This window comes from Chionomys nivalis, chromosome 2 (assembly GCF_950005125.1).
Source record: "Chionomys nivalis chromosome 2, mChiNiv1.1, whole genome shotgun sequence".
In the NCBI taxonomy this organism is placed as follows: Eukaryota; Metazoa; Chordata; class Mammalia; order Rodentia; family Cricetidae; genus Chionomys; species Chionomys nivalis.
In genome coordinates, this window is record NC_080087.1 from 73,531,956 (window position 1) to 73,559,007 (window position 27,052).

A 27,052-nucleotide genomic window follows, 5' to 3' on the forward strand; every position below is an offset into this window, starting at 1 on the left:
GAGGATATCTATATGTTTTTCCTTGGGTTTACCCTCTTGTTTAGCTTCAATTTTTTAAAAATGACTACTTGAATTCAACCCATGACATGACATTTATCAGATAATCACTACAAAGTAAGGCTGTACTGGTCAACTGATCTGCCTTAAAGAATACTCATCTAGGTTCATTACTACAGAAACCACAACTAGAGTCAATACTGACCATTGAACTCCATTAACTCACCACAAAGTGGGACGTGACTGTGCCACAGAATAAAACAATATTGAAAGTAGTTGAAGAATTTGAGAAGATGAACCCTGAAGAGTCTCCCATGTTACAACCATCCAGTATACATAAGCGGTGAGTCATGGGTATAATTTAAATTTTAATGTTTTCATCACATTCATTTATTTAGCGTGTATGTGAAGGATGTGTATGTGGTATGGCTTATATGTGGAACTCAAAGACAATTTATGGGAGCCATTTCCTTCTACCATGTGGGTCCGAGGAATCAAACTCAGATCATGAGACTTGAAGGCAAGTGCTATCATAGTGATGCCTTCCAAACAGGTGAAGTTTAGTTTCTTAACTACTTATTTGTTTTTATTGGGGTAAAACACATAAATTTACCATCTTGATCATGTAAAAGTAAACAAATCAGTAGCAATTATCACATTTTCAGGGAAGTCCAAGTGTCACCTCCGTCTAATTTCAGAATATTTTAAGCACCCCAAAAGGAACCCCCTACCGCACTAAGCATCTCTTCCACTTCTCCCACTCTCCAGTCCCAGGCAGCTACTGACCTGCTTCCTATCACTGTGTGTTAGATCCTGTTCTCGATGTAGGGTGGTCATATAAGATATGACCTTTGTGTTTGTCTCTGTCACTGAGGATTTCCTTTGTAAGGTCCACCTACAATGCAGAATGTACAGGAAACTTTTGATTCCTGAGTGATAAACCATCACTCAACTAGATCACATTTTGTTTGGGTGTTCATCACTTGATGACAATGGGTCAGTTCTGCCTGTTAGTTATTATGAACAACTTGTAGGTTGGTTTTCAAGGTTTTGTTTGAATAGCTGCTTTGAATTACTTGGAATATATACCTAGGACTGAAATTTCTGGGTCACATTGCAGTTGTTTTGTTTTTTTTTTTTTGCTGCTTATATATGTGTGCAGCTCGGAACTCGACATCAGATGTCTTTCTCAGTTGCTCTTCACCTTATTTTTTGAGACAGGGTTATACACCGAAACTGTTGCTCACAGATTTAGGTAGATCAGATGGCTAGCAAGTCCCTGGGTTTGTCCTATCCTCACCTCTGCAGAGGTTACAGGCACACACTGCTTTGTTACTTGGATGCTACAGATTGAACTCAAATCTTCTTGCTCAGCAAGCATTTTACTGTATAAGTTATCTCCCCACCTCTCTCTTTTGCCTTTTTGAGATCAAGCATCACTGTGAGGCCTTGATCCCCAATCAGCATCCTCTTCTGTCAACTCTTTAAGTGGTAGGATTACAGGCATAAGCCACCATGCCAGCTTTTCTGTGCAGCATTTCTGAGAACCACTGAACTGCTTTCTGCTATGCTGTTATAAAATGCAGCCACTTTTCAGTATCCATGAAGTGTTGGTTCCAGACCAGCACTAGCCCTCTGCAGACACCCATTCCCCCAGGTGTCCTGTTCTCTTATGTAAGACATTGTGGTACCTGCAGAGATCCACACATCCTCTTGGCTTTCAGTTCTAAGTAAGAGCCAGTTCTGTGGGAGCAGATGATCCACTGTCTTCTTCAGTGGATAGTGGCTGGAAAGTGTCTGACAGTAAGTTTCTCAGAGGGTCACTGAATTTGCATATACAGACCCTGAAAATATTGAGGGCACCAGGTGTTTGTAGCCATTATATCCTGAATTGTGGCATTTCAACAAGTCATGACAAAATTTCTTGCTGAACTATTGTGTGCTCTTTGAATTTTCTTTTAAGATTTATTTTTATTTGTATGTAACTTTGGATGCTTGAAGAGGGTGTTGGATCCTCTGGAACTGGAGTTATAAGCAGTTGTGAGCTGCCTAATACAGGTGCTAGGGACTGAGCTTGGGTCCTCTGGAAGAACAGCAAGTGTTCTTTTCTTTTTATTCTTCTCTCATGCCTCATGCAATATATCCCAACTGCAATTTCCCCTCCCTCCACCCCTCCCGGTCCCCCCACTACCTCCATCTCCCCAGATCCACTCCTCCTCAGTTTCCCTTTAAAAGAGCAACCTCCTAGGGATAGCAACTGAACATTGCATAACAAGATGTATTAATACTCGACACTAACCCTTATTTCAAGGCTGGATGAAGCAACCCAGTAGGAGGAAAGGGGTCCCAAGAACAGGTCAAAGAGTCAGAGATACCCCCACTCCCACTTTAGGAGTCCCCCAAAAACCTCAAACTAAACAAAGACAACATATATGCAGAAGGCCTAGCGCAGAACCATGCAGGTTCTGTGATTGCCACCTCAGTCTCTGTGAGCCCGTGTGAACCCTGCTTAGTCAATTCTGTGGGCCATGTTCTCTGGGTATCCTCAACCTCTCTGGCTCCTACAATCCTCCTTCTCCCTCAGGATTCCCTGAGCTCCACCTAATGTTTGGTTGTGGATCTTCGCATCTGCTCCCATCAGCTTCTATAGGAAACCTCTCTGATGAAGACTGGGCTAGGCAGTGATCTATGAGGATAGCAGAATTAGGAATCATTTCATTGACTTTTGGGGGGGGCAGACATGTTTAGTTCTATCCTAGGTCTCTGGGCTATTCAGTCTCTGGTTCCTAGCCATCTAGGTGGTGTCAGCCATGGTCTCCCTCCTGTGGTTAGACCAGTTATTTGTTGGCCACTCCCACAGGTTCTGAGCCACCATTGCCCAGCATATCTTATAGGCAGGCAGGTTGTAGACTGAAGGTTTTGAGGCTTGGTTGCTGTCCCGGTCCCATCACTTGAAGCCTTGCTTGGTTACAGAAGATGGCCAGTTCAGGCTCTATGTCTTCCATTACCAGGAGTCCTCACTAGTGTCAGCCTCATAGATTCTAGGAAGTTTCCACTGCACTGGGTTCCCAAATTGCCTCCAATTGTCCCCCAGGTCCAGTAGTCTCTTCCTGTATTCTCTCCCCTTGTCCATTCCTCTCCAACCTGGTCCTGCCTGTTCCCATCCCCACCTGCTCCCAGTCCACCCACAAAATCTATTCTATTTCCCCTTCCCAGGGAGATCCATGCAACCCCCCCACCTAACCTCCTTTTTACTTAACCTCTCTGGGACTGTGGATTATAGTGTGAATATCCTTAATAGCTAATATTTACTGAGGAGTGAGTACATATTGTGTTCATCTTTCTGGGTCTGTGTTACTTTACTCAGGATGATTTTTTTGTAGTTCTATTCATTTTTCTGAGATTTCATGATGTCATTTTTAACTGCTGAATAATTCTCCATTATGCAAATGGACTACATTTCCTTTATCCATTTTTTGGTTGAAGGACATCTAGGTTGCTTCCAGTTCCAGACTATTAGCAGCCAGCAGTCTTAATTGCTGAGCCAAGTATCCAGCCCTCTCAAAGCAATTATATTCATTTATTTGTATGAATGTGTGTGAATGCATGCATGCACACATGCTTGCATACACATGCCACAGCATGTTTAGGTCAGAAGACAACTTGGGGTAGTCAGTTCTCTCCCTTTATTGTATGCTCAGCTTATCAGACTTGTTGGCAGGCACCTTTACCTTCAGAGCCATCTTGGCTGGCCCTTGGCTGCACTTTATGTTTTCACTATTTGATAAACTAAACTCAGAACCCTTGATCACCTTTGCTCCTGAGCAACCTGCAGCTGGTAGATAGTTCTTTGGAGGACAGAACTCTAGGTAATTTCTGTTTACTTACTGCAAAATTCCTGACGGTTCCTGTTTTTCCCCTTTGTCCTGGGAAGCTCTGGCGTTTACTTTGCCACTGGACTCCAGAAAGAAGAGAAGGCGGCTGTGAACAAACGTAGCTCCAAGGTGTTGGAGGCTCTGCAAAAGCTGAACATCCAGGCCGACCAGGTAAGTGCAAGTGAGGCTCCATACTGGTGGGATTGCTTCTACTGTCCCTAGGCTCTGCAGCTCAGCTCATCCAGGATGAACAGGAAGGGTGGATAAATAGGTATGAACTTACTCTGCTAGAGAATCGACATGGAACAGATGTCACCCTACCCAAGCAGGACCTTGGATGCCCTCTTATTCCTCACATTATCTACTGGCTCTAATTGTCCTTCCTCTAATGCCCAGGCTCCAGTGATTGCTGTCCTGGGCTCTGGTGGGGGTCTGCGGGCCCACATCGCTTGTCTTGGGGTACTGAGTGAGATGAAAGAACTTGGCCTGTTGGATGCTATCACATACCTCGCAGGGGTCTCCGGGTCCACTTGGTAAGTGTTGTGTGTGGGGACGGGAGGTGTACCATGTTTTTTGATATCAGAATGAGAGCATCTTCCTCAAGATACCAAATGCATGCTGTCTTTTGTTTTCCATTTCTTAAATGGACAGATGTGTATTTTATGTTGTATGCTGTGATATTTTAGTATATGGATTGGTTGTGCACTGATGTATTTTCATTTTTCTTGGTGTAACAAAATACCTGACAAAAGCAACTGAACAAAGGAAAGGTTTCCCTTGGTTCTCAGCTTGAAGGCCTTGTGTGTCATGGCATTAAGGGCACTTTGTGAAGCAGAGAAGGAGGTGTGCTGGTGCTCAGCTGAGCATCATCTGGGTCCAGCCTGGGGAATGGTGTGACCACATGAGGGTGTTTCTTCTCATCTCATTTAAATGTCTCTGTAAACACCTTCACAGACTCACTCTCAGATTTACTGCTGCATGTGAGGGTGTTGGGCTGTGCATATTCCTATGGAGGCCTGTGGTGACCAGAGCAAGGCAGCTATCAAGTGTCCTCTGTTGGTCCTACATTATTGCTGTGAGATATGGCCTCGTACTGAGTCTAAAGCACACAATTTTGGCTAGGCTGACTGTAGGATCCACCTGTCCCTGCTCTCCAGTGCTAGTGGTGCAGGCATGTTCATCCATGCCTGCCTTTTAAAATTATTAATTAAATGTATTCATATTTTACATCCTGATAACAGTTTCCCCTCCTTCCTCTCTTCCCATTCTCTTCCCCGCTTCTCCCCAACTCTCCCTAATCCACTCCTCTGTTTCTGTTCAGAAAGAGGCAAGTCTCCCTTGGGTGTCATCAAAGCTTGGCATATCAAGTTGAGGTAGGACCGAGCTCCTCCATTAAGGCTGGGAAAGGCAACTCAGTATGAAGAATAGGTTTCTGGAATCCAGCCAAAGAGTTAGAGGCAGCCCTGCTCCCACCACTAGGACTCCCACAAGTAGATCAAGCTACACAACTGCCACACATATGTAGAAGGCCTAGGTCAGTCCATGCTAGCCCAGAGTCTGTGAGCTCCTATGAACCTAGGTTAGTTGTGTCTGTAGGTTCCCTTGTGAAGACCTTGACCCCCCTGGCTTGTACAATCTTTCTCTTTGACAGAATTCTCCGAGCTCAGCTATGGATCTCTGCATCTGTTTTCACCAGTCAGATGGAAGCTCTCTGGTGACAATTGGGGTGGCTACCAATCTGATTACAGGAGATGCCATGCCTACTTTTTACATGAATGTTGTGGACTCAAACTTGGGTCCCCATGCTTGCATAGCAGGCACTTTTACTCAGCCATTTTCCCAGACTGAAAGTTCTCTTCAAAATAGTCTGTCAGTTATATAACAGATTGTTGTGATAAGAGCGGCGGGCTACGTTCCTGGCACCCGGCCGCCCGCACGGCTAGCTTTATACCCGAAATAATTACACGGAAACTGTATTCTTTTAAATACTGTCTGGTCCATGAGTTCCAGCCTCTTATTGGCTAGCTCTTACATATTGATCTAACCCATTTTTAATATTCTGTGTAGCACCACTAGGTGGCTTACCAGGGAGGATCTTAACCTGTGTCTGCCTCAGAGAGGAGAATCATGGCGACTGCCTGACTCGGCTTCTTTTTCCCAGCCTTCTGTTCTGTTTACTCCACCCACCTAAGGGTTGACCTATCAAATGGGCCTAGGCAGTTTCTTTATTAATTAACCAATGAAAGCAACAGATTAGAAAGAAATCACTCCCACATCAACAGATGGGGCTTTGTGACATGACACTGGTGACCCAGGCCATGAGGATGGGAGACAGATAGATACACCATGCAGAGAGACTATGGGTATAGAGTTTATTTAGGGTGTATTGGGAATGGCATAAGAGAAAGGGGTTAATAAGGGGGAGGGGAAGTGGAGAGAGGGGGGGAGGGGAGGAGAGGGAGTTTGGGACTTGTCTCTTAAAGGGACAGGGTACCCAGGTGGCAGACCAGGCCAGCAGATTAAAACATTCCCACCTTTTTCTTATAATAAGGCAAGGAGTTAGGCATGATAGGTTAAGGGGATGAGAGCACTGGGTTCTCAAGACTGCTTCTTGCTTATCTGTGGATGTTGGAGTCTTGGGGTACCTGAGAAAGCTGGGCTATTGAGGAAGAGGGTCATGTCCTGGGGTAGCTGATTCTTTCACTCCTGTTCAGGATTTGTTGTGGAACTGTCTGGTGTCTCTTTGACTTGGAAAGGTGTTGGCAGAGCAGAGGACAAATTAAGTTTAGGAAGAAAAAAATTTTCTTTAGGTTTTGGTAATTGAGGGGGATGCCAGGGCTTGGGTATTGAGAGAGCTGTGTGTCTGATGTGTTTAAGTGAATCCTTCAATTTGGCTCCCTGGAACTCACAAGAATTCTTTGAGTTTGTAAAACATACATTAGATATATACATTGTATAAGCAGCAGCATATTTATGCCAGAATAACTATGACAGATGTTTTTGTACAATGGAAAGTATCTTTAGAAAATGACCAAAGGGAATTTAAAATCTCGATCTTGCAGTAGTGGTAGTAGATTAATAGCTTATTGGCATTTTATTAAGACCATGAGCAGCAGCCAACAATTGACTGACTGGGATTAGTCATAGAGCTGTTGGAAGACTGAGGAAGTCGGGAGAAAGAGAGGGACAGGAAGAGAGAAGCAGGGGATGGGGGTACTTCTGGGGCTTTTGGATCAGGAAAAGGTGACCAGCAGGGTCTGATGTGGGATTTTCCTCTGTATTTTGTCAATATGTTTTATTGCCATTTGTTAATAAAGAAGCTGCTTTCAGCCAATGACATAACAGAATATAGCAAGGCTGGAAAAGATATATATAGAGAGTAGGTGGAGTCAGAGAGAAGCCGTGTAGCTGCCACAGGAGACAGAGGCCTCTGCTAGAGCCTGCTGAAACTTTGTTGGTAGGCCATGACCTCGTGGTGATGCACAGATTAGTGGAGATGGGTTAGTTTAGAATATAAGAGCTAGCTAGCAATACGCTTAAGCTATTGGACAAACAGTATTGCAAAAAATATAGTTTCTGTATGATTATTTTGAGTTTGGGAAGCTGGGAATGCATGAACAGCATCCGACTACAAGGGTCAGTACTCCACTAGTAATAATTTAGGTAAATGCTACGGCCATCCTTAGGCTGGTGGTCCTGAGTTGTATAAGAAAGCAGGCTGAGAAAGCCATGGATCCAACATTCCTCCATGAATTCTTCATCAGTTCCTGCCCTACCAGAGTTCCTGCTTTGACTTCCCTCAGTGATGAAGTATAATTTAGCCTGTAAGCCAAATAAACCCTTTCCTCTGAAAGTTAGTTTGGGTCAGATTTTATCACAGCAATAGAAACCAAATGAGATGTAACAGTCATATACTTGATAGATGTTCATCTGAAACAAATACTATTTGCCTGTCATATGTAGGATTGGGATCCAGTCTCAGAGGTGGGATTCAGAGGGACACTGAGATGGACTGTGGGGGTTAAAACTTTATCAGAAGTTACTATTTAGTTATTGTCTGTTGCTGTAATAAAACATGATGGCCAAAGTGACTGTATAAGGAAGAGTTTATTTGGGCTCATGGCTTTAAAGGGGAGTTTGTAGTGGTAGGAGAGGCATAGCAGCAGAAAGTTGGAGCAGGATGTTGAGATTACATCCCCTGTGCAAGCAGAAACCAGAGAGTGTGAACTGAAAATATGGTGAAGCTGTGAACTCTCAAAGCTCACCCTCAGTGATGTATTTTACAGCAAGTTTCTACCTCCTGAAAGTTCCAGTACCTTCCCAAACAGTGCCACCAACTGGGGACCAAGTTCAAAAACATGAATCTATAAAAGACATTCTCATTCAAACCACCAGTTATTAATGCCATCAACACATAGATAACAATAGAGTTCAGTGTTCAGCAATGAGACAGACAACATGGTGGGGGCTCTGACAGGAGTCAGGACTCACATGGTAGAGTACTTTTTATAGGTCTCAGAGGTAGGTTTCAGCATGATGCTGCAGTTAGTTTCTCTGATTTCCCATCATGGAAGCAGTTGGGGAGCAGGATGTGTATCTGTCTGTACCCTCTTTGATGTAAACTTATTTCCCCAGGTTAGAGGTCCTGATATTTGGGAATATGTTAACTAGATCTTCATAGACTATGGTCTTAGTAGGCACATGACTGTGTCATCTGTATGATGGGCAGGGTAGCAGTCTGGCCTGGAGTCTAACATTAAACTATGATGTATTTCTTCTATCTTGCTCTCACTGTCCTATCTGTTGAATAAAAGAATCATACCACACATACTTCACATGCGTGAGTCTTCCATGGACTCTCATCCTTGTTTGCATACTTATTTTCTGTTATGACAGTTAATCATTCTTCCCCTGGCTTGTTACATGATAGAGACAGTCAGGGTTAATGGCATTTTGGGGTCACTATTCTGATCCTCAGTCGATTTCTTTTCTCTCTCTCCAGGGCGTTGTCTTCATTCTACATCAACAATGGAAATATGGAAGGGATGGAAGAGGAGCTGAAACAGCGATATGAGGAGAATAGGTGGCACTTTGGAGAGAACTTGGAGAAAGCCATACAGGCATCAAAGAAAAAGAATTACTCCTTGACTGACTTTTGGGCCTATTTTGTTGTTTCCAGGCAAACCAGAGAAGTAAGTCACTCCTAGTAGAGGACATGGGGTCCCAAAAGACTTGACCAATATCTTCTTTCAGCTCTTCCAAATCTGGTCACTCGGAACTTCTACCTCAAGACTAAAAATATGCCAGGATTGATTGTTTGGAAGTAGAAGAATCAGACTCTGAGTGGTTTGTGCAGTAAAGTGAATAGAAATTATGAGGACCATAGAAACATCTAGGATCATCCAAATGCAAGAGGCTCCAAGGCACCTATTTTTTTCCATCTCTGTCCTTGATCATTTCTTTTCTTGAATTTACTTTTCTCTGCTTGTATTCATATTTTATTCTTTACCCCAGAAACACTGGAGTTTTCTACATCCCTGTGTTCTTAGTTAGAAAAGTTTTCTCCAGGCCCAGAGTGCCATTGTGGTCACCTCCAGACCCTTTAGTCAGCAAGCTCTAGGATCCATCCCCAGGCTGTCTGTGCATATCACCTGGTCAGCTCTATTCAGGGCAGATGGCTACCACGATCCAAATGTCTGTGACCTGCAGGGTGAACTCATCATGGGAGAGTCAGGATGACAGTAGGAACTCAGCCCCAAGAGTTCTTTCTCCAGTGGATTTCTTCTGGTTTTGTGGTTTGGTTGAGTTGGGTTGGTTGTGCCATTCTTAGAAATGAGAGACAGACACAGCTTGAACTGAGAGACAGGAATAAAAAGAGAGAAAATGGAAGTTTTGAATGACACTGTTAGAATTCCTACCAGACTGTGTGTCCTAGGGGAACAGATGCTATTTAGAACTATTAAAGTAGAACAGGAACCCACGGTGTATTTGTTTTCTCCTCTTATCCCTCTTTTCCTCTCCCTCCTTTTCCCTTTCTCATTGCCTTTCTGCCCCTCCTACCTTTCCCCCTCCTTTTCCTTAAGGTTATTTTTTGTTTTATTTGTATATGAGTGCCCGCATTTATGTATATGCATTGCATGCATGCACTGTACGTAGAGACCGGAAGAGGGCACTGTATCCCTTAGAACTTGTGTTACAGATGCTTGTGAGCTGCCTCATGGGTGCTAGAAGCTGAACCCTGGTCCTCTGCAGGTGTTTTCAATCTTGGAGCTATCTTTCCAGTCCCCTCTCCATCCTCTCTCTTTCCTGTACTGTAGTGATGAGCTGCAGGCAGGCCTGCTTTTCATCCCGCCCAGCTTCCGCACGGCTAGCTTTCTACCCGAAATAACAACACACAATTGTATTCATTTAAACACTGCCTGGCCCATTAGTTCTGTCCTTTTATTAACTAATTCTCACATCTTGATTAACCCATTTCTAATAATCTGTGTAGCACCACGAAGTGGTGGCTTACCGGGAAGATTCTAACCTGCATCCATCTCAGACAGGAGAGCTATGGCGTCTGCCTCACTGCCTTCTTTCTCCCAGCATTCTGTTCTGTCTACTCCATGCACCTAATTTTCTGCCCTATTAAAAGGCCAAGGCAGTCTCTTTATTAACCAATGAAAGTAATACGTAGACAGATGACCCACCTACATCACTGTACTTCTCTCTCACCCTCTCTCTCACAGTTTAACTTACTGTTTTTTTTTTTTTTAAGATTTATGGAGGTATACCTGATACGTGCACAGTTGAACATACATATATATTTCAAACACATCTTGATGACTTTGGATACATGCACTTACCCGTGAACTCTATCATGATCAAAGTGCTAATTTCTTGTGTTCCTCTCTCTCTCTCTCTCTCTCTCTCTCTCTCTCTCTCTCTCTCTCTCTCTCTCTCTCTGTGTGTGTGTGTGTGTGTGTGTGTGTGATTTGTGAGACAGATGGACATGGTAATGGTTTGTATGACAACTATCCCCTTCAGTTATGCTAGGTGGCACAAGCCAGTCACAAGATTCCATGTCTCTGAGGCATCTAAGATAGTAAAATCACAGGAATGAAGAACAGAATGGTGATGGTCAGCACCCTGAGAAAGAGACAAATGAGAACTGCTGCTCAAAGGGGATACAATTCCTCCAGATGAATAGGGACATGATCTCTCTTTTTATTCTTGGCCTGTGGGACTGCTTTCCTCAGCAGTGGTCTCTCTGACTCTTCTCCAGTCTCATCCTTTGAGGTACCCCACTGTACTCTGTAGATGAGCGCTGTCTGTTTTCTACACTGAAGAATATGAACAGTGGACTGTCAAGATAGCTGCGGTCAAGGCTGAAGATTTGAGTTCAATCCTGGAACCCACGTGGTAGAAGGAGAACTGACTCTTTCATGTTGTCCTCGGATTTCCACACATGTGGAATGGGTTTCATAGATGAAAAAGGAAGAAAAGACTATTTCGGAACTAGATGCACTATATGCAAAGATCCCACTGAGTTTGGGGAGAATAAATCATCCCCTTGTGCTTCTACCCCATTCAGTCTGGGTATTTTTCCTCCATAGTTACAGAACTCTAACTTGTCCAGCATAAAGAAGCACGTGGAAGAAGGACTGCTGCCCTATCCAATCTTTGCAGCCATTGATGGTGACCTTCAGCCTGACTGGAGGAAGAGAAAAACTCGGAGTAAGCAAAAAATTGAAGGGAGGGGAGGCAGCAAGGGAATGAAAGACACTGAACAGGGCTGCAGATATAGCTTGGTGGTAGAGTGTTTGCCTTGAATGCATGGGACTCTGGGTTCCATCTCCCCAGCAAGGCTTTGAGTAGAATGTATGGTTGTTTCTTCCAGACTTCCCCGTTGGGAGGTCCAGGAGCAAAAATGGATATTTTTCTGTCAGGATAGAATAGTATGCTCAGCTCACAGAGAGCAAACAGGCCTCCCAGAAACTACCACACAGGCCATACTTGCATTGGGTGACCAAGGATGTTGAAATATGGGTGAAGTGAGGGACCCAGGTTGGAGATACAGTGGCATGACTCTTTACTGTCATTTTCTCCATGGCTCCAATAACTACCCCAGTGCTGCTGGCTTTCCTAATGTTCCATTTTTCCTTTCAGCCACAATCTTTGCCCTGGAATCAAGAACTCTTCACCCAATTTACTATATATAAAATGCACTTATTTGTTTGATGTGTTTGCCCCTATTTCTCAATATCTGTCAAGCCATATTCCAGGTGCTTGTTCACCTTAGCATCTTAAAGCTCGGAAATTCCTGAGGTCAATGCTCTATTTCTCTCGTCCCTGTCTGTGTCCTTGATCTTGTTTCATTTTGGTTGTTTTCACAATTACTGTAACAAAAAGCAGCCCAGGAAAGAGAGAGTTTTTTGGCTGACAGTTCCAGGTTATGGCCCATTATTTTGGGGAAGTCAAGAGCAGGGAGGAAATATGCACATGTATCCTTATTTTCTTGCTTACTCTGGGCTAGCTTTCCCTCCCTTTATACTGATTCTGCCTAGAGAATACTGACACTCACAATAGGCTTGTATTTCCCCATCTCAGTTAACAATCAAGAAAGACTCCCACAGACATTCCCATAGGCTAACCTGATCTATTACCCATTAAGACTCCTGAATTTGGAGCCCATTTCCTATGGTGGGGTGCCTTGCTCAGTCTTGATACAAGGGTGAGGGACTTGCTTCAACTTGATGTACCAGGTTTTGTTGACCTTGCATGGGAGGCCTTACCCTTTCTGAGGAGTGGATGGTGGGGTGCTGAGGTGGGAGTGGGGTAAGGGGGAGTAGGACAAGAGAGAGAGGAACTGTGGTTGGTATTAGAAAAAAAAAGAATGCAAAAAATGCCCCTCTTTTAGCAGGTATTCTGGCCCATGCCAGGTTGAAAGTTGAAATTAATCAGCATAGTCCTTGTATGGTTTTTCCACTCGAGTGGGTAGAGGCGATCTCCTTTTCATAGACCTCCCCCATCAGCTCATAGGTAAGGTTAATTGGGCTGTAATATCCGCCACTCCATTCATGACTGAGGTTGATTTGACTGATATTATTGGCTATCCAGGAGGTTCCTTCCTCTCTAGCCACTCCATATGTCCCTCCTGAGCTGTACACTGGTTTGGAGAGGGTGGCCTTCCCTTGTAGAGGAAGACAGTTACTCAGTAAAGCATGTCAGAATAGCTGCACTCTTTACAAATATTCCCTAATGAACAATGAGACCTCTACTCAACATCGCAACTGCTGTCTTCTCCACAGTGTGGACCAAGTATCAGCATCTCTCTTGAGGACTCTTGTAATTATTTCCTCATCTGTTTTCCTAGACATTGTCATCTGTGCCTTCCATAGCTACTTGATGGAAATTTCTAGAACAAACATGATTATGTGCGTTTTATCCTTCTTATAATAAGTAGTCACTCAGTCCACAGTGTCCCAGATAACCCTCATATCACAGTGTGTCTGGAATTTCCATCACTCTGACATTGCATCTGTGATGAATTTGAAGAGAAAGGTGGGTATGAGGCTTACGTTTGGGGAAGTAATGGATGCAGGGTTTTTGAAGTAATGAATTGTTTCCATCTGAATAGACTTTCAGAGGCATGGGGAAGAGATCCCCAAATATTTGAGATCAGTCAGCCCATCTCTAGTCTCTTGGTTAGCATTCCTTTCTCTATGGCATCCCTTCCTCCAGCACCTATGTTCCAGGCTCAGAGCTTATAGTTTACTTTTGCTTTGCCTCCCCAGAGTCCTGGTTCGAATTCACCCCTCATCATGCTGGCTACCCTGCACTTGGGGCTTACGTCCCCATCACGCAGTTTGGAAGCAGATTTAAGAATGGAAAATTGGTTAGATCTGAGCCTGAGGGAGACTTGAATTACTTGAGAGGTCAGTATTGGGATCAGATGGAATTCACTGGAGGTGTGGAGTAGATGTTGGGCAAGAATGACCTCTCTGAGTACCTAGCTCTGCTAGGCTTCTTTATTGCTAGGAGAAAAGGAGAGGTCTTGGGGTTTCCAGAGGATGGCCTTCAGCATCTCCCAGGGACTCCCTTGCTTGACAGATAGATACCTGATTGCTTTCTAAATGGTCCAGGAGGCACCTGAATCTAAGGTTACATGATAAGCAGGTTTAGAGTGCGGGTATGGGATTTATATGTGACCTCACAAATGAAGCATTCAACACTGTGCCCAGAGTATGGTAGAAATTCAAAGATAATTAAATCTCTATTTATTCAGTAAATTATTTTTGTTGTTGTTTTAAATTGGGTCTCATGTATCCCATTTTGGCCTTGAACTGACTATGTGGCTGAGGCTAGTCTTGAATTCTTACTTCTTCTGTATCCATTCTCCCTGATGTGGGAGTCCCCTCTGTGTGCTGTGATTACCATAAATGAATGAAGAAACTGCCTTGGCCTGTTGATAGGGCAGAACTTAGGTAGGCAGGGAAGACAGAGCTGAATGCTGGGAGAAAGAAGGGCAGAGTCAGGGGATGCCATGAATCCACTGCCAGAGATAGACATGCTAGAACTTTGCTGGTAGGCCACAACCTCGTGGTGATACACAGATTAATAGAAATGGGTTAAAGTAAGATGTAAGAGTTAATCAAAAAGAAGCTAGAGCTAATGAGCCAAGCAGTGATTTAATTAATACAGTTTCTGTGTGATTATTTCAGCTCTGGGTTGCCGGGACGAACAAGTGGTCTCTCCTTGCAACATCTCCCAAATTCTAGAATTATAGGTGTGCACTGCCATGTCTGGTCAACATATAATTTTGAGATATACTGTGAAGTCCATCATGGATGCCTCCTTCTGCATAGAAACAGAGCTGAGACTGTTGTTTTACTTCACCTTATCCTCCATTGAAAATGGCCCTCCAACCATCTAGTCACTGAATTAGGGCCTTTTGATGTCATCTCTGCATCTTATATATTTCTAATCTGGATATAAATCATCTACATTCCATTTCCAGGTTTTTAGACTCCATTTATACGCCTTCCTTCCCACCGACAACAGCATCCCACACCTAAGCTATCACTGTCTGACACTAGAACTGCTAACCCCTCAGCTGTTCCCCACATTCCCATTCTGCCTCTGTCGATTATAGGCAACAGGATTCACATGTAATGGAACCTTATTGATTCACTTTAATTACAGGAAGTTTTTGTCTTATTTCTCTTTTCTTTCCAGGTTTATGGGGAAGTGCTCTAGCTGATATAGAAGAAATTAAGAAATTTATTTGTGGTGAGTATTTGAGGGGGACCCAAGGGCCAGAGCCTAGAGATATCTTATGTAAAGAAACTAATTTTCAGTTTCCTTCTTGTGACAGAAGAGGAGACTATTGTTATTGTGCCTATAATTATATTTCCTAATGCTAGTGCTTTCTCTCAATCCACCATTGGGGCATCCAGGATTGCTGCAGAGTGGCTGGGTGTGGGCTGCCTTGGCAACAGTGGCGCTTAGTTACATGTGACTTCCTTTTCCCACCTTCTCTGCATCTTCATTGCTCTATCTACACCACATAGATGACAACAACAGTATTTGTAAGGATTTAGAGAGTGAATTCCTCTAAAGTACTAAGGATGGAGCCTGGTAGGTAAAAGCACTGGGTAACAATAGCAGTTATTATCTGTTCTATTATATTATCGTTACCACAACCCAAAGGACTGGATGCTAAAATCACCTGAATTTAAAATTTTGTTTATTTTTGCCAGGCATAGTGGTAACACTTTAATCCCAGCATTTGGGAGGCAGAGATAGGAGTTCTCTGTGAGTTGGAGGCCAGTCTGGTTTCCATAGAAAGTTCCAGGACAACCGGGACTACATAGAGAGACCCTATCTTAACATTTTATTTATTTTGTGTACATGGATCTTTTGTCTGCATGTATATCTGTATGTGCCTGGTGGCTGCAGAGGCTAGATGAGGGCATTGGATTCCCTGGAACTGGAGTTATACATGGTTGAGAAATGTCATGTGTGTACTGGGTATTGGGTCTGAGTCCTCTGGATAAGCCAGCAGTACTCTTAACCACAGAATCATCTTCCCAACCTTCAACTTTAGTTTTTTTGAGAGCCATGGAGTCATAAGAATGCTGAGTTACTTGTGTACTCTCACTGTCAGTTGAGCACTAATGTAGGAATGAATGGTGTCACATCACAGCTCTGAGCAGTATGTTAATATGCTCTGGCCAACCAAATGCTCTGTGACACTATACCTCCTATAACTGAGACAGAAGTCCCCACCCCAGCCTTTCAGAGATGATTTTTAAATGACCTAGAGGCTAAAGTTGGAGGTGAAGTCATGTTTCATTTCCTTAGTGGGTGTACTAGGCTTGTTCTCTGGTGAAGAAGCCTTGATTTATAGTGGTATGTATTGTCCTGTCCAATTTCAAGTTACCAATATGGGTTCACTGGAGGTAGAGTTAGAAGGGAGGCATGGAGTTAGGTCTTGAGAGTCATTATGAGCAAAATTCCAGCCTGCTGTGGCCAATAGTATAAAGGAATAGCCCTAGAGAAACTTGCCTTGGACACACTCAACACCAGGACTGGTGGTGCATGCCTGTGATCCCAGCACTTTGGAGGTGGAGGCAGGAGGATCAGGAGTTCCAGGTCATCTTCAACTATGAAGGGAGTTTGAAATCAGTCTGGGCAATATGAGACCCTGTCTTCGAAAACTGAAAAAAAAATATACTCAACACCATAGCCAGTGACTGCATTGTACAGATAAACATTCTACGTTTTTACCTTCTTGCAGACATGTTAGCAGACCTGAGAGCAAAATTGAACCAGGGACATTTGTTTATGGGAGGTAAGCACCCTGCTGTGTTCTGAATCACTGATGAGGACATGGATGAGATGTCATGGTTATGCTGATAGTCACCTTGTGAAGTGCTATTCTTACCTCATCTGCTCACCTGTGCTCTCTCTGTGTGTGTGCTATGCATGTGTGTGGAAGCCAGAAGATGATGTCTGGTGCCATCTTCTATCACTCTCTACCTTATGTGAACATGGAATTTCTTAACTGGCTAGACTGACTGGCCAGCAAAGCTCTAGGATGCTCCCATCCCCACCATCATTGCTGATTACAGGTGTGTGCCCCTTTGCCTTTCTTTTTAAGTGGGTGTTGGGGATCTGAACTCAGTTCCTCATGCTTGAGTAGCAAGTGTTTTACTGATGGAGTTATCTCCCTACCCCCACTCAGGAGATTTTTGACAGATGAGGCAACTGAGGATCTGGGGAGACAGAGAAACCACAGCTGGAAGTGTGTGTTTGTGTGCGTGTGTCTGTGTGTTCCTTACTCTTCCAGTAATTGTAAAGAGGTAATGAGGGAGGGTAAGAAGCCTTATCAAGAGGACTCATGCCTCTGTGCTACATGGAACAAGGGAGGTGGGCTTCTGTTCTGTACTTTCCATTTGTCAGCCTAGGTGGGCCTGGGAGGAACATCTAGGTTCGTGAATTTCATGTGGGAGTTTTCTAAGTAAAACACACGGAAGCTGGGTTGGGTGTACACAGCAGTGTCAGGAATGGGGTGACAAAGAGACTGTTATGGGACAGGCAGTGATGGTCTCTCTACACTCTCATGGGAGGCTACTTTTATCTCTGAGCAGCGCCTAGATCAGCAGCTGGAGCAGCGGCATACATGGGAGCACCAGAGACACAGGTGGATGAAGTGCTCTTGGATTTAATGATGGCTTTTCTTAAAGATCAGAATGACCCCAGCATCAAGGATAAGCTCCAGGCCCTGCAGCAGGTTCTGGGTGCTAAGAGAGGTTTGTACATGAGCTCACACTTGGAAACTACTGTGTGGATACTAAGGGACCAGAGAGCGTGAGGGAAGCAGGGGGTTGACACACAGCCAGGTGGCTCACCGTGGAGATGTGGCCCTCTTTTCTTCTTCTCCCTCCCCCCTGTAAGTGACTGTGTATGCAACTAAGCTCTGCTGCCTGATATTTCCTGAGCTTTCATAGGCTTCTCTGAAGGATAGAATGTTTTCTCTCAGAGCAAATTGCTCTACAGCACAGTCACATCCAGGTCGGCACAAGAGATGAGATGGAGTAGGCTAAACAGTGACTCTCAAGAGATGGCACAGGTCTGTCATGAAGTGGGTAATCAGTTGGATTTCTTGTGGCAGATGTGTTTGGTGAACAGAAGTACTTCTGGCTGGCTGAGGCGGTCCAGAATTGGAATGAGATCTCTCCCAAGGAGAAGGAGCAGTTTCTTGAATATCTGTTGTACTGCTTCATGAGGACAAAAGCGCTTCCTGTGGGTTCCAGGTCTGCACCGACAAACTGGATTGGGAGTAAGTGCCAGCACTATCAGCCTCCTCCTATCTTCCCTACTGGTATCTGTCACATTTTCTTATCCCTGTGACAAATTATCTGGCACAAGCAACTTAGAGTGATTTATTTTGACTCAGAGTTGAAGGAGATACTGTCCATCAAAAAGAGTGTCACATTGCCCTACAATCAGAAGGCAGAGAGAGACAGAGACAGAGACAGACAGAGGAGAGACAGGAGAGACAAAGGAGAGCAGAGAGAGAAAAAAGAGAGAGGAGAGTCACATACAGAGAGATACACATAGAGACACACAGAGATACATATGGAGATAGAAAACAGGGACACAGAGAGAGAGAGACTGTTTAAGGACATACTGTCCACCATGGCAGAAGGAGTATAAGGCAGCTAGTCCCATTGCCTCACAGTCAGGAAGGAGAGAGAGAGACAGAGTGAGAGAGACAGACAGAGACAGAGAGACAGAGATATAAGAGAGACAGGGAGCGAGACATAGAGAGACACAAAGAGAGACAGACAGAGACATAGAGACAGACACACACACACACACATAGAGAGACAGAGACAGATAGTTTAAGAAGATACTGTCCACCATGGCAGAAGGAGTTTGAGGTAGCTGGTCACATTATCCACAGTCAGAAAGCAGAGAAAGAGAGAGATGAAAGAAACAGAGAGACACAGAGATAGACAGAGAGAGAGACAGAGTGAGACATAAAGACAGAGACATAGAGACAGAAAGAGACAGAGATGAGACACACAGAGAGACACCGAGAGATAGAGAGACAGGGCAAGATGGAAAGAGAGATGGAGAGACAGAGTTGGAGTGAGAGACATAGAGAGGGAGAAAGATAGAGGGAGAAAAGAGAGAAGGAAAGAGAGACAGAGATAGAGAAGGAGAGTGAGAGACAGAAAAGAGACACATATAGAGCGAAAAACAGGAAGAGAGAGAGAGATGCTGGTGTTCAGTTCACTTTTTTCTCTTTTTTCAATTGGGGACCCAAGCCCCTGGGAAATTGTCATTTACTATAAGGTAGGACTTCCCTACTCAAACCCTGTGTCACATTGAAGGTCAGTGCTTCACCATAGGACTTTAGAGGAGTGCCAACCCATGCCAGCCCATGATACTTAATTTCTACTTTTCCATTTCTGCATCTAGGTTATTTCCAGGACACTTTTACTTTCCTGAGTAAAACTGCAATTTGTTGTTGGAGGTGGGAGTGGGGAACTGTTTACAACTTCCTCTATAAAAACGGTGAGAATGCACCCCTTTCTGCCTTCCTAATCTCTAATGGGCTGTGGTGAGCTATGGAGGATGAGGGCCATGAAGTGATCTCAGCTCATCCCTTTCGTGGAGCTGTGGGGGTGGGGATGGCATGATGCTCAATGATGTGTGTGGCCTCTCCATGGTAGTGGTTCCTAACAAGAGACACATAGTCTTTCTGTTGTCAATAGAAGGCATAGTAAGGCCCCTGAAATAGTGGTGCTTTCCTCTGATTCTAAAAATACGTAGACATTCACCATAGGTTATCCTTTCATGATCTGCCCTCCATCATTCAGACAGAATATACACTGGCCTGTGGGATACTCTTAGGTCACTGTATATTTTATAAACTTCTGTCATCTTGCTCTATGAATGACTTCTTCCAAGACTATGCCAATTCCCATTTACCATTCTTCCGTGATGAGACTGCCTACCACCAACATCTTGTGCCTTGATGCCTTTGTAGTTTGAGAAAAGGTAATTTCCCTAGGAAGATAAGCTTCACAATGTTGTTAACTTGGTCAGCACCATACATGCCTTGAGAAGTTGTATCACTCTATTTTCATTGGTTATAACAAAATACCCCAGGCCATGTACTTTATAAAGAAAACAGTTTTATTTAACTCATAGCATTAGAAGATGAAAGTCCAAATGAGGTGGCACCCTCTGGTTTGGGTGTTCCTGGTTGCAATATAATGTAATGGAGAAGCCATGTGTAGAAGGGACACAGATGGATGGGCATCATTGTAATACTTTGCTCTCTCCAGAAGTAATAATTTACAGCCACACAAATCCCTTCCAAGGCTGATGCCTCCACCTCCAAATTGGTCTGTCCTTTAAAAGTTTCCTCCACATTAGCACCTCACACTGCAGTCCAGTCTTCCTGGGCACGAGTCTCTGAGGAGCACACTCAAACCATGTTCAGACAACAGCAGAAGTGAACCCTACTGGAAGGGGTCTCCACTCACCTGTCTGAGACAACAGTTCTGTCTGCTCAAACTGCTTCCTATACCCTGCATTCTGACCTTAGATTAGACAAGTCTTTTCCTGGTTTTAGGTAACATCACAGATGAGGCCATGCAGAGCCGGGAGTTTCTGCATCTGATAGATGCTGGTTTGGCTATCAACACTCCCTACCCGCTTGTTTTGCCTCCGGCTCGTGAAACTCACCTCATTCTCTCATTTGACTTCAGTGCTGGAGATCCACTAGAGGTAACTGAAAAGAAACTTATGTATTTGAGGGAAGAAGATGAGCTGGCCTGGACAGAGATGGGGCAGTGCAGGAAGGAACTCAGGGTCTGCTTGGGCAATGGACATTGGGCAATTGTTGTCTGGGGCACTATGGCATGTACACACCACATCATGCATAGACACGCATAATGATCACAATTTTAAAACCTTGTTGACTGGCAAGATGACTCAGCAGATAAAGGTACTTGCTGCCAACCTGAGTTCCATCCTCTAGACCCATGTGGTGGATCTCATAAGTTGTCCTCTGATGCTACACACACATTGTAGCAATACATGCACATACCTGCGTGTGTGCTGTGCACACATACATACACATGCACACAAAATAAGTATATATATGAGTTTATATATCTTGTCTTTAAAATATACACACTTATATAATATGGATTTGCACCTCTTATGCAATGCATACAGATATATAAAAGTATACTTGTGTTTATTAAAAGTTAGATCATCAAGCTTGGTGGCAAATGCCTTTACCTGCTTAGCCTCAATGCTGGTGGATAAAGATTTATATTTCACACTTATGTTTTTTTTTTTTTTTCTGGCTGTGATAATTGGATCTGGAATGTACCCCAGAAGTTAAGAACTTCTGCCCCATGTGTTTGAACTTGATCCTTAGGGTGTAGCGATTGGGGAGTGTCAGAACATTGAGGAGATGTGCCTAGTGCAGGTCTTAACCTTCCCAATGCTGTGACCCTTTAATACAGTTCCTCATGCCATGGTGATTCCCAACCACAAAATTATTTTTGTTGTTAGGTTATAACTGTAATGTTGTTACAGTTATGCGTCCTATTGTAAATATCTATGTTTTCCGATGATTTTAGGTGACCTCATGTGAAAGTGTCATTCACCCCCTAAAGTGTTGATAACCACGGGTTGAGAAACACTGGCCTCGGGGAAGTCCCTAGTTTACTGGGTGCATGCTCACAAAGGACAGCATGGTCTTTCTCTTTCTGCTATCTATCTGCCTTGTGAGGTGAGCAGTTTTGCTCTGTCATTCACTCTCACTATGTGGCCAAGTGATCATGGCTTGGAACCTCCAAGCCTTGAGTCCAAACCAACCTTTTCTTTTTGTAAGCTGATTGTTTTGGGTGTTTGCTATAGTAATGGAAAGTGGACTGGCTGACTTCCGTGGTAATCATTAGGCTATTTAAAAGCACTTGCATGGCTGACTTTCCATTTCTGTTAGCCAGTAATGGAAACTGGCTTTGTCTGTCACCATCCATCCCTCCTTGGGAGGTAGAGGTTAAAGAGTCTCTCAGGGAGGAAATGAGATTAACTGATCCCAAATATATGTAGGTGACCCCTCATCTGAGTACATTGTTCTTCATACAGAACCCTAAAGTTATTCTCAAGCCTTGAAGAAACTGTTCATTGACCCACAGTGAGTGAGAGATGTCTTCTGTACAAAACCAAACCCAAAACAACCATGCACTTTCCAGCCTCCTCCTGAGGTCTTTGCTGAAGTCCCAGTGTGTCTCAAGGGTCCCTATTCTCCCCTTCTCAGACCGTCAGGACCACAGCGGACTACTGCCAACGCTATGGAATTCCTTTTCCTCAAGTGAGAGAGGATCAGCTGAAGGAGTGGGCCAAAGCCCCAGCGAGCTGCTACATCCTCAGGGGGGAAACTGGACCTGTTGTCATGCATTTTACTCTGTTCAACAAGAACAACTGTGGAGGTAGGTGTGGGAGGAAGAACAGGGTAAGGAGCCATGGGATTCTGGCTGGCTGGTGCTATATTTTAGGGATGCCTAGTCCACACTTCAACATCTAAAACTCATCCTGTCCACTGTGGGACCTCCAAAAGGGCATCGTGCTTTCTGTTTCTCTCTTCGACATTTATGTCTGTTTCCTCCTTTTGTTGGGACATTCATGTCCTAGCTGGATGTCTGGCTCCTTCCATCTGGGCACTCCACATTTATTATCCGGTCCTAGGTGAACAGTCCTAGGTGGGTCTCAGCATGTAGCACTGTTCTTGGCAGTCTCAGCACTGCTGTTTAACACACTGGAGTCCCTGGAGTTCTCTGCCACACTGCCTATGGAGTGGGGTTCCCTCGAAGGGATAACGTAGAAAGCCTGTCTTTTCTCTTTCTGTAGATTGTGTCTTCCTATTATTGCCAAAGCTGGCTTTGAGCTCAGGCTCCCCTTTCTTCAACCTTCCGAGTGCTGACTTGCACACGTTGCTTTAACCTGTTCCTTTCTACTGGCCTTGGTTTTGTTTTAAAGATTTATTTTTGTTTATTTAGTTATGTGTATGTGTGTTTGCCTGTCTGTGCATGTGAGTGTAGATGCCCAAAGAGGATAGAAGCACTGGATCCTTTGGAGCTGGAGTTACAGAGGTTATGAATCACCTGACATGGGTTCTGCGTACTGAACTCCAGTCCTTTGAAAGAGCAGTATGAGCTCTGCCTGGCCATTCCTCTGGTTCCTGTTAAATTGATTTCTAGGACAGAGTCTCACTGTGAAGTTTAGCATTAGCTCAAACTCATAATCTTCCTGCCTTGGTCCCCAAGTGTTACTATGATATGTATGTACTCCCATACTCATCTAGTGTATGTACTCTCTTGCTTCTTTTAATTTTTTGAAAAGATGCTTTATTTTTATTTTATGTGTATGGGTGTTTTTTCTGCATGTGCACCATGCACATGCCTGGTGCCCAAGGAAGACAGAAGAGGGCATCAGATCTTCTGGAACTGAAGTTACAGATGGTGTGAGCCACCATGTGGGTGCTAGGAATTGAGCTCATTTCCTCTGGAAGAGCAGTTATTACTCCTAATTGCTGAGCTATCTCTCCAGCCTTCTCTCTTTATTCTTTTAACAAATATTTATTAGTCACTTACATTACCTGTCGTTCTGAGCAATACATATTAATATGAAAAAGGAGACATTTTTCTTTTTTGTTCAGGTATGGAGGATAGATGGTAAAACAATGCTTCACTTTATAAAGCAATATACCAACACCTCTTTATTTATAAATCAAGTGTGCCAGCTGGATTTGGTCCACAAAAGTAGTTTACAAACTTCTTACATAAATGGGCACAATCCTAACTTGACAAATGCTTTTCTTGGTTTGGTTCTATTTCAGATGACATTGACACATGGAGAAAAAAATATGAGACAATGAAACCATCTGACTGCTACACACCAGAACTTGTGGCAGATTTGCTGAGGCTGTCTAGGGAGAATGTTCGGATAAACAAGGATAATATCCTCAGTGAGATGAGGAAAGTGGCTGGGTGAGTATCAGGCTATATCAGCAGCTGTAAATGCCCTGATCTCTGAGTTGGCGCTAAGGAATATCTGTTGCAGAACTAACTTTCAGTACATCTGGTGGGAGGATTGTGGGTGTAGATAAAATTGAGCTCCTGCCTAGAACTCTTCCTATGAGGGTCTGGCCGTGTGACTCAAGGGTAGAGCCCCTGCCTAGAATCCCCCAGTGAGGGGCTGGGGCATGGCCCAGTGGTAGAGCCCCTACCTAGAATCCCCCAGTGAGGGGCTGGGGCATGGCTCAGTGGTAGAGCCCTTGGCTAGAATCCCCCAGTGAGGGGTCAGGTTGTAGCTCAGTAGTAGGGTACTTGTTTAATTTATATGAAACCTGGGCTCCATCTTCTGCACTAAAAATAAAAATTTATGGCATGACAGAAACCGTTTCTTACCACCAGAGCTTGCATGTGTGAAGGGGAGGAGATAGGCAGTGAATAGTGCTGGAGCGAGTGACTTTCTGAAGCACAAAGCAGAGTGGCCTGGGTTGCCATGGCTTCTGGGGCCTCCTTGGAGGCCAGATAGGTGAGGATTTTCTAATAAGCAAAGAGTATACACTGAATGACCACTCCATCACAGCCCTTCACAACTGACATTGAGTCCCCAGTCACTGCCCCTGGATCCGAAATGTCTGTCAGATGATATTCAGAGCTGCTTGTCATTCCACTCTCAGGAAAACTGGCAACTTGCCAAGGATGAATAAGGAGGACTTTTTGGGATACAGAGTGCAGAATGTCCAAAGCTCTCGGACTGTGGAGATTAAGATATCCAACAACACGGACATAATATTCAAGGAGCCCTTGTAAGTCTCATCCTTTTCTTGTTCTCCCAAGTCTTGTCCTAAGCCATCCCCCTGCCCCATATGTGATCATAGGGCATCTGTGCAGGGGCTTCCAATTCAGAGACAAGGCTCAGTGTATGATGGCAGATCAGATAGATGTAGCCAGTTTAAGTCTCAGCTTCCTGTTTACAGCATATGTGCTAATAGCATGCTTACATAAGTTTGCAAAGCTCTTACTTTAAGAAATTATTTGTTTAACTTATATGTATAAATATTTTGTCCTGCACATATGCATGTGCATTGTGTGTGCAGTGCCAGTAGAGGTTGGAAGAGGCCATCAGATCCCCTGGAACTGGAACTACAGACAACTGTGAGCTGCCGTGTGGGTGCTGGGAATTGAGCCTGGGTCCTCTGAAAGAGTGGAAAATGCTCTTAACTGTCAAGCCATCAATCTTACTTTTAAAAATGTAGTATTTTTTTTTACTTTTTCTTTGAGAAATATATATATTTGATAGCTTTCTATCATATTTACTCTCCCAAATCCCCTACAATTCTTCTCAGATGCCCCCAGACCCCCTTCCAGGCTTCATGTCCATTTTTTTAATAACCCACTGAGTTCATCTGGTGCTACCCACATATATGTGGGTGTTAGGTCATCCACCAAAGCTCGGACTGTAGACTTACTGGGATGACATAAGTCTATTTAAAGAAAATACATGTTCTCTCCACCAGAAACTATTAAATTTGTAAGTAGCTCCTCATGCAGGGTGTGAGATTCTGTGCCCCTCACCAACCCATCCGGGGCTGTGGACTGATGTTGTGCAGGTAAGCACAGCTGCTGGGATGGTTTTATCTTTTGAGGACCTGCTGCCCTTTCATCCTCACATGGGTTTCATTTACATGGAAGGGTTGATGGTGGGACACTCCCTCCCCAGGGTGGGCACCATGTCATGCGGCAGAGATGAATGTAGTTTTTCACAGCTGCCTATAGTCAGAGGCAGTGATGTTGGTTTTCTTGTTATCAGCCCTTAAGTGGTGCACGGGTGAATCAGGGTTGCAAAGCACAGGGAAAGAGTGCCGATGACGATGTCTGTGGGAACCACATGCAAAGAATCTGGAGTAGAATGACTTTAACCTGTTGAATAAGTGGGAGGAAAGCCATTAGTGGTGGCTCAATGTGAAGAAACAGAAAACGCAGAATGAAATACGATGTGGATTCTGAGCGATCTAATATTTGATGTAGACTAAGTCATTCACTCCTGTTCTGGATCTGAACAGTTGTTCCTAGACTGACATCATTAGATAAACTAATACTTACACAATAAGCATAGGTGATGGGAACACCCCTTAGGCAGTGAAGCTGAGATTAAATGTAGGTATTCTTGTGGAATAAGATAAATGAAAAGAAAATTCCTTTGAACCATGCATGGTCTATAGAGGCCTCCAGATGTTCTGTTCTCCAACAAGCAAGGCCATCTTCTTAGAGCGATAGTGACCTGTAACTTCTCTTTCCTAGGCACTACTTACGGAGTGGGCATTTACTAGTGGGCCCACCACCTGTGCTGTCTCCAGAGTCCACCGTCAGCTGTTCCTTTGTGAAAAAGAGCTCCAGCTTCCAGGGCACTGTGGGCATGCTGGTCTACCAGGGCCCAAGTGTCCACCTGGCCTTACTGTTCTCTATTCCCTTCAACTATGCGCTTCACAGAATTAAGTTTGCCTTAGCCATCATAACCGAGCCAGTCTCCAGAGACCTGGAGAGTGTTTTTGATGACATCATTCAGGGAAATGGGTCTCCAGAGCAAAAGGTAGCAAAGTATGAACTTCAGATCCCTCAGGGGACCCTGAAGCTGGAACATGACTCCTTGATCATCCGAGCCACAATGTCCAACATCCATGTGGCTAAAATGGATGTAGTGGTTGAGACCAAAGCTGTTTAAAAGTTTCCTCCCTTCGTCCATAACTGCTCATTTTACACTTTGGTCAGATTGCTTGTCTCTGTGAAAGGAGAGATCTCATCTGAAATCATGGCCCATCTCTGCAGAGCCAAAAAACTCTATAAATACTTTCTGCTTGACTAACAGATTGATGATGCATTTCTTAGTCTCTTAGCACACTGCTGTATCCTATGCCACCCTTGATGTATCCTTTATTCTTCATTCCCTGACATGCTGTGTGGCTTGCTTTCCATACCTTTCTCCCTTAATGTCTTCCCTTCAGTCTGTTTTAGATAGGTGCCTTCCTTGGCTGTCTTATCTGCTGCCTCAGCCCTCCTTTCTGCTTGCCTGTCTCCCTCCCACCTGTA

At 44.1% G+C, this 27,052-nt stretch overlaps 1 protein-coding gene across 1 annotated transcript; it reads left to right on the forward strand.

The window, feature by feature from the left end:
* Positions 1 to 204: 204 nt before the first annotated feature.
* Pla2g4c (phospholipase A2 group IVC) lies at positions 205 to 27,052 on the forward strand. Its single transcript, XM_057762588.1, has 16 exons — positions 205 to 340; positions 3,932 to 4,043; positions 4,269 to 4,405; positions 8,875 to 9,064; positions 11,471 to 11,591; positions 13,652 to 13,792; positions 15,093 to 15,146; positions 16,657 to 16,710; positions 17,510 to 17,671; positions 18,034 to 18,201; positions 19,350 to 19,445; positions 20,512 to 20,666; positions 22,216 to 22,387; positions 23,794 to 23,944; positions 24,643 to 24,771; positions 26,267 to 27,052. The coding sequence occupies exons 1-16, from the start codon at positions 291 to 293 to the stop codon at positions 26,685 to 26,687; spliced, it is 2,313 nt and encodes a 770-aa protein (XP_057618571.1). The 5' UTR covers positions 205 to 290; the 3' UTR covers positions 26,688 to 27,052.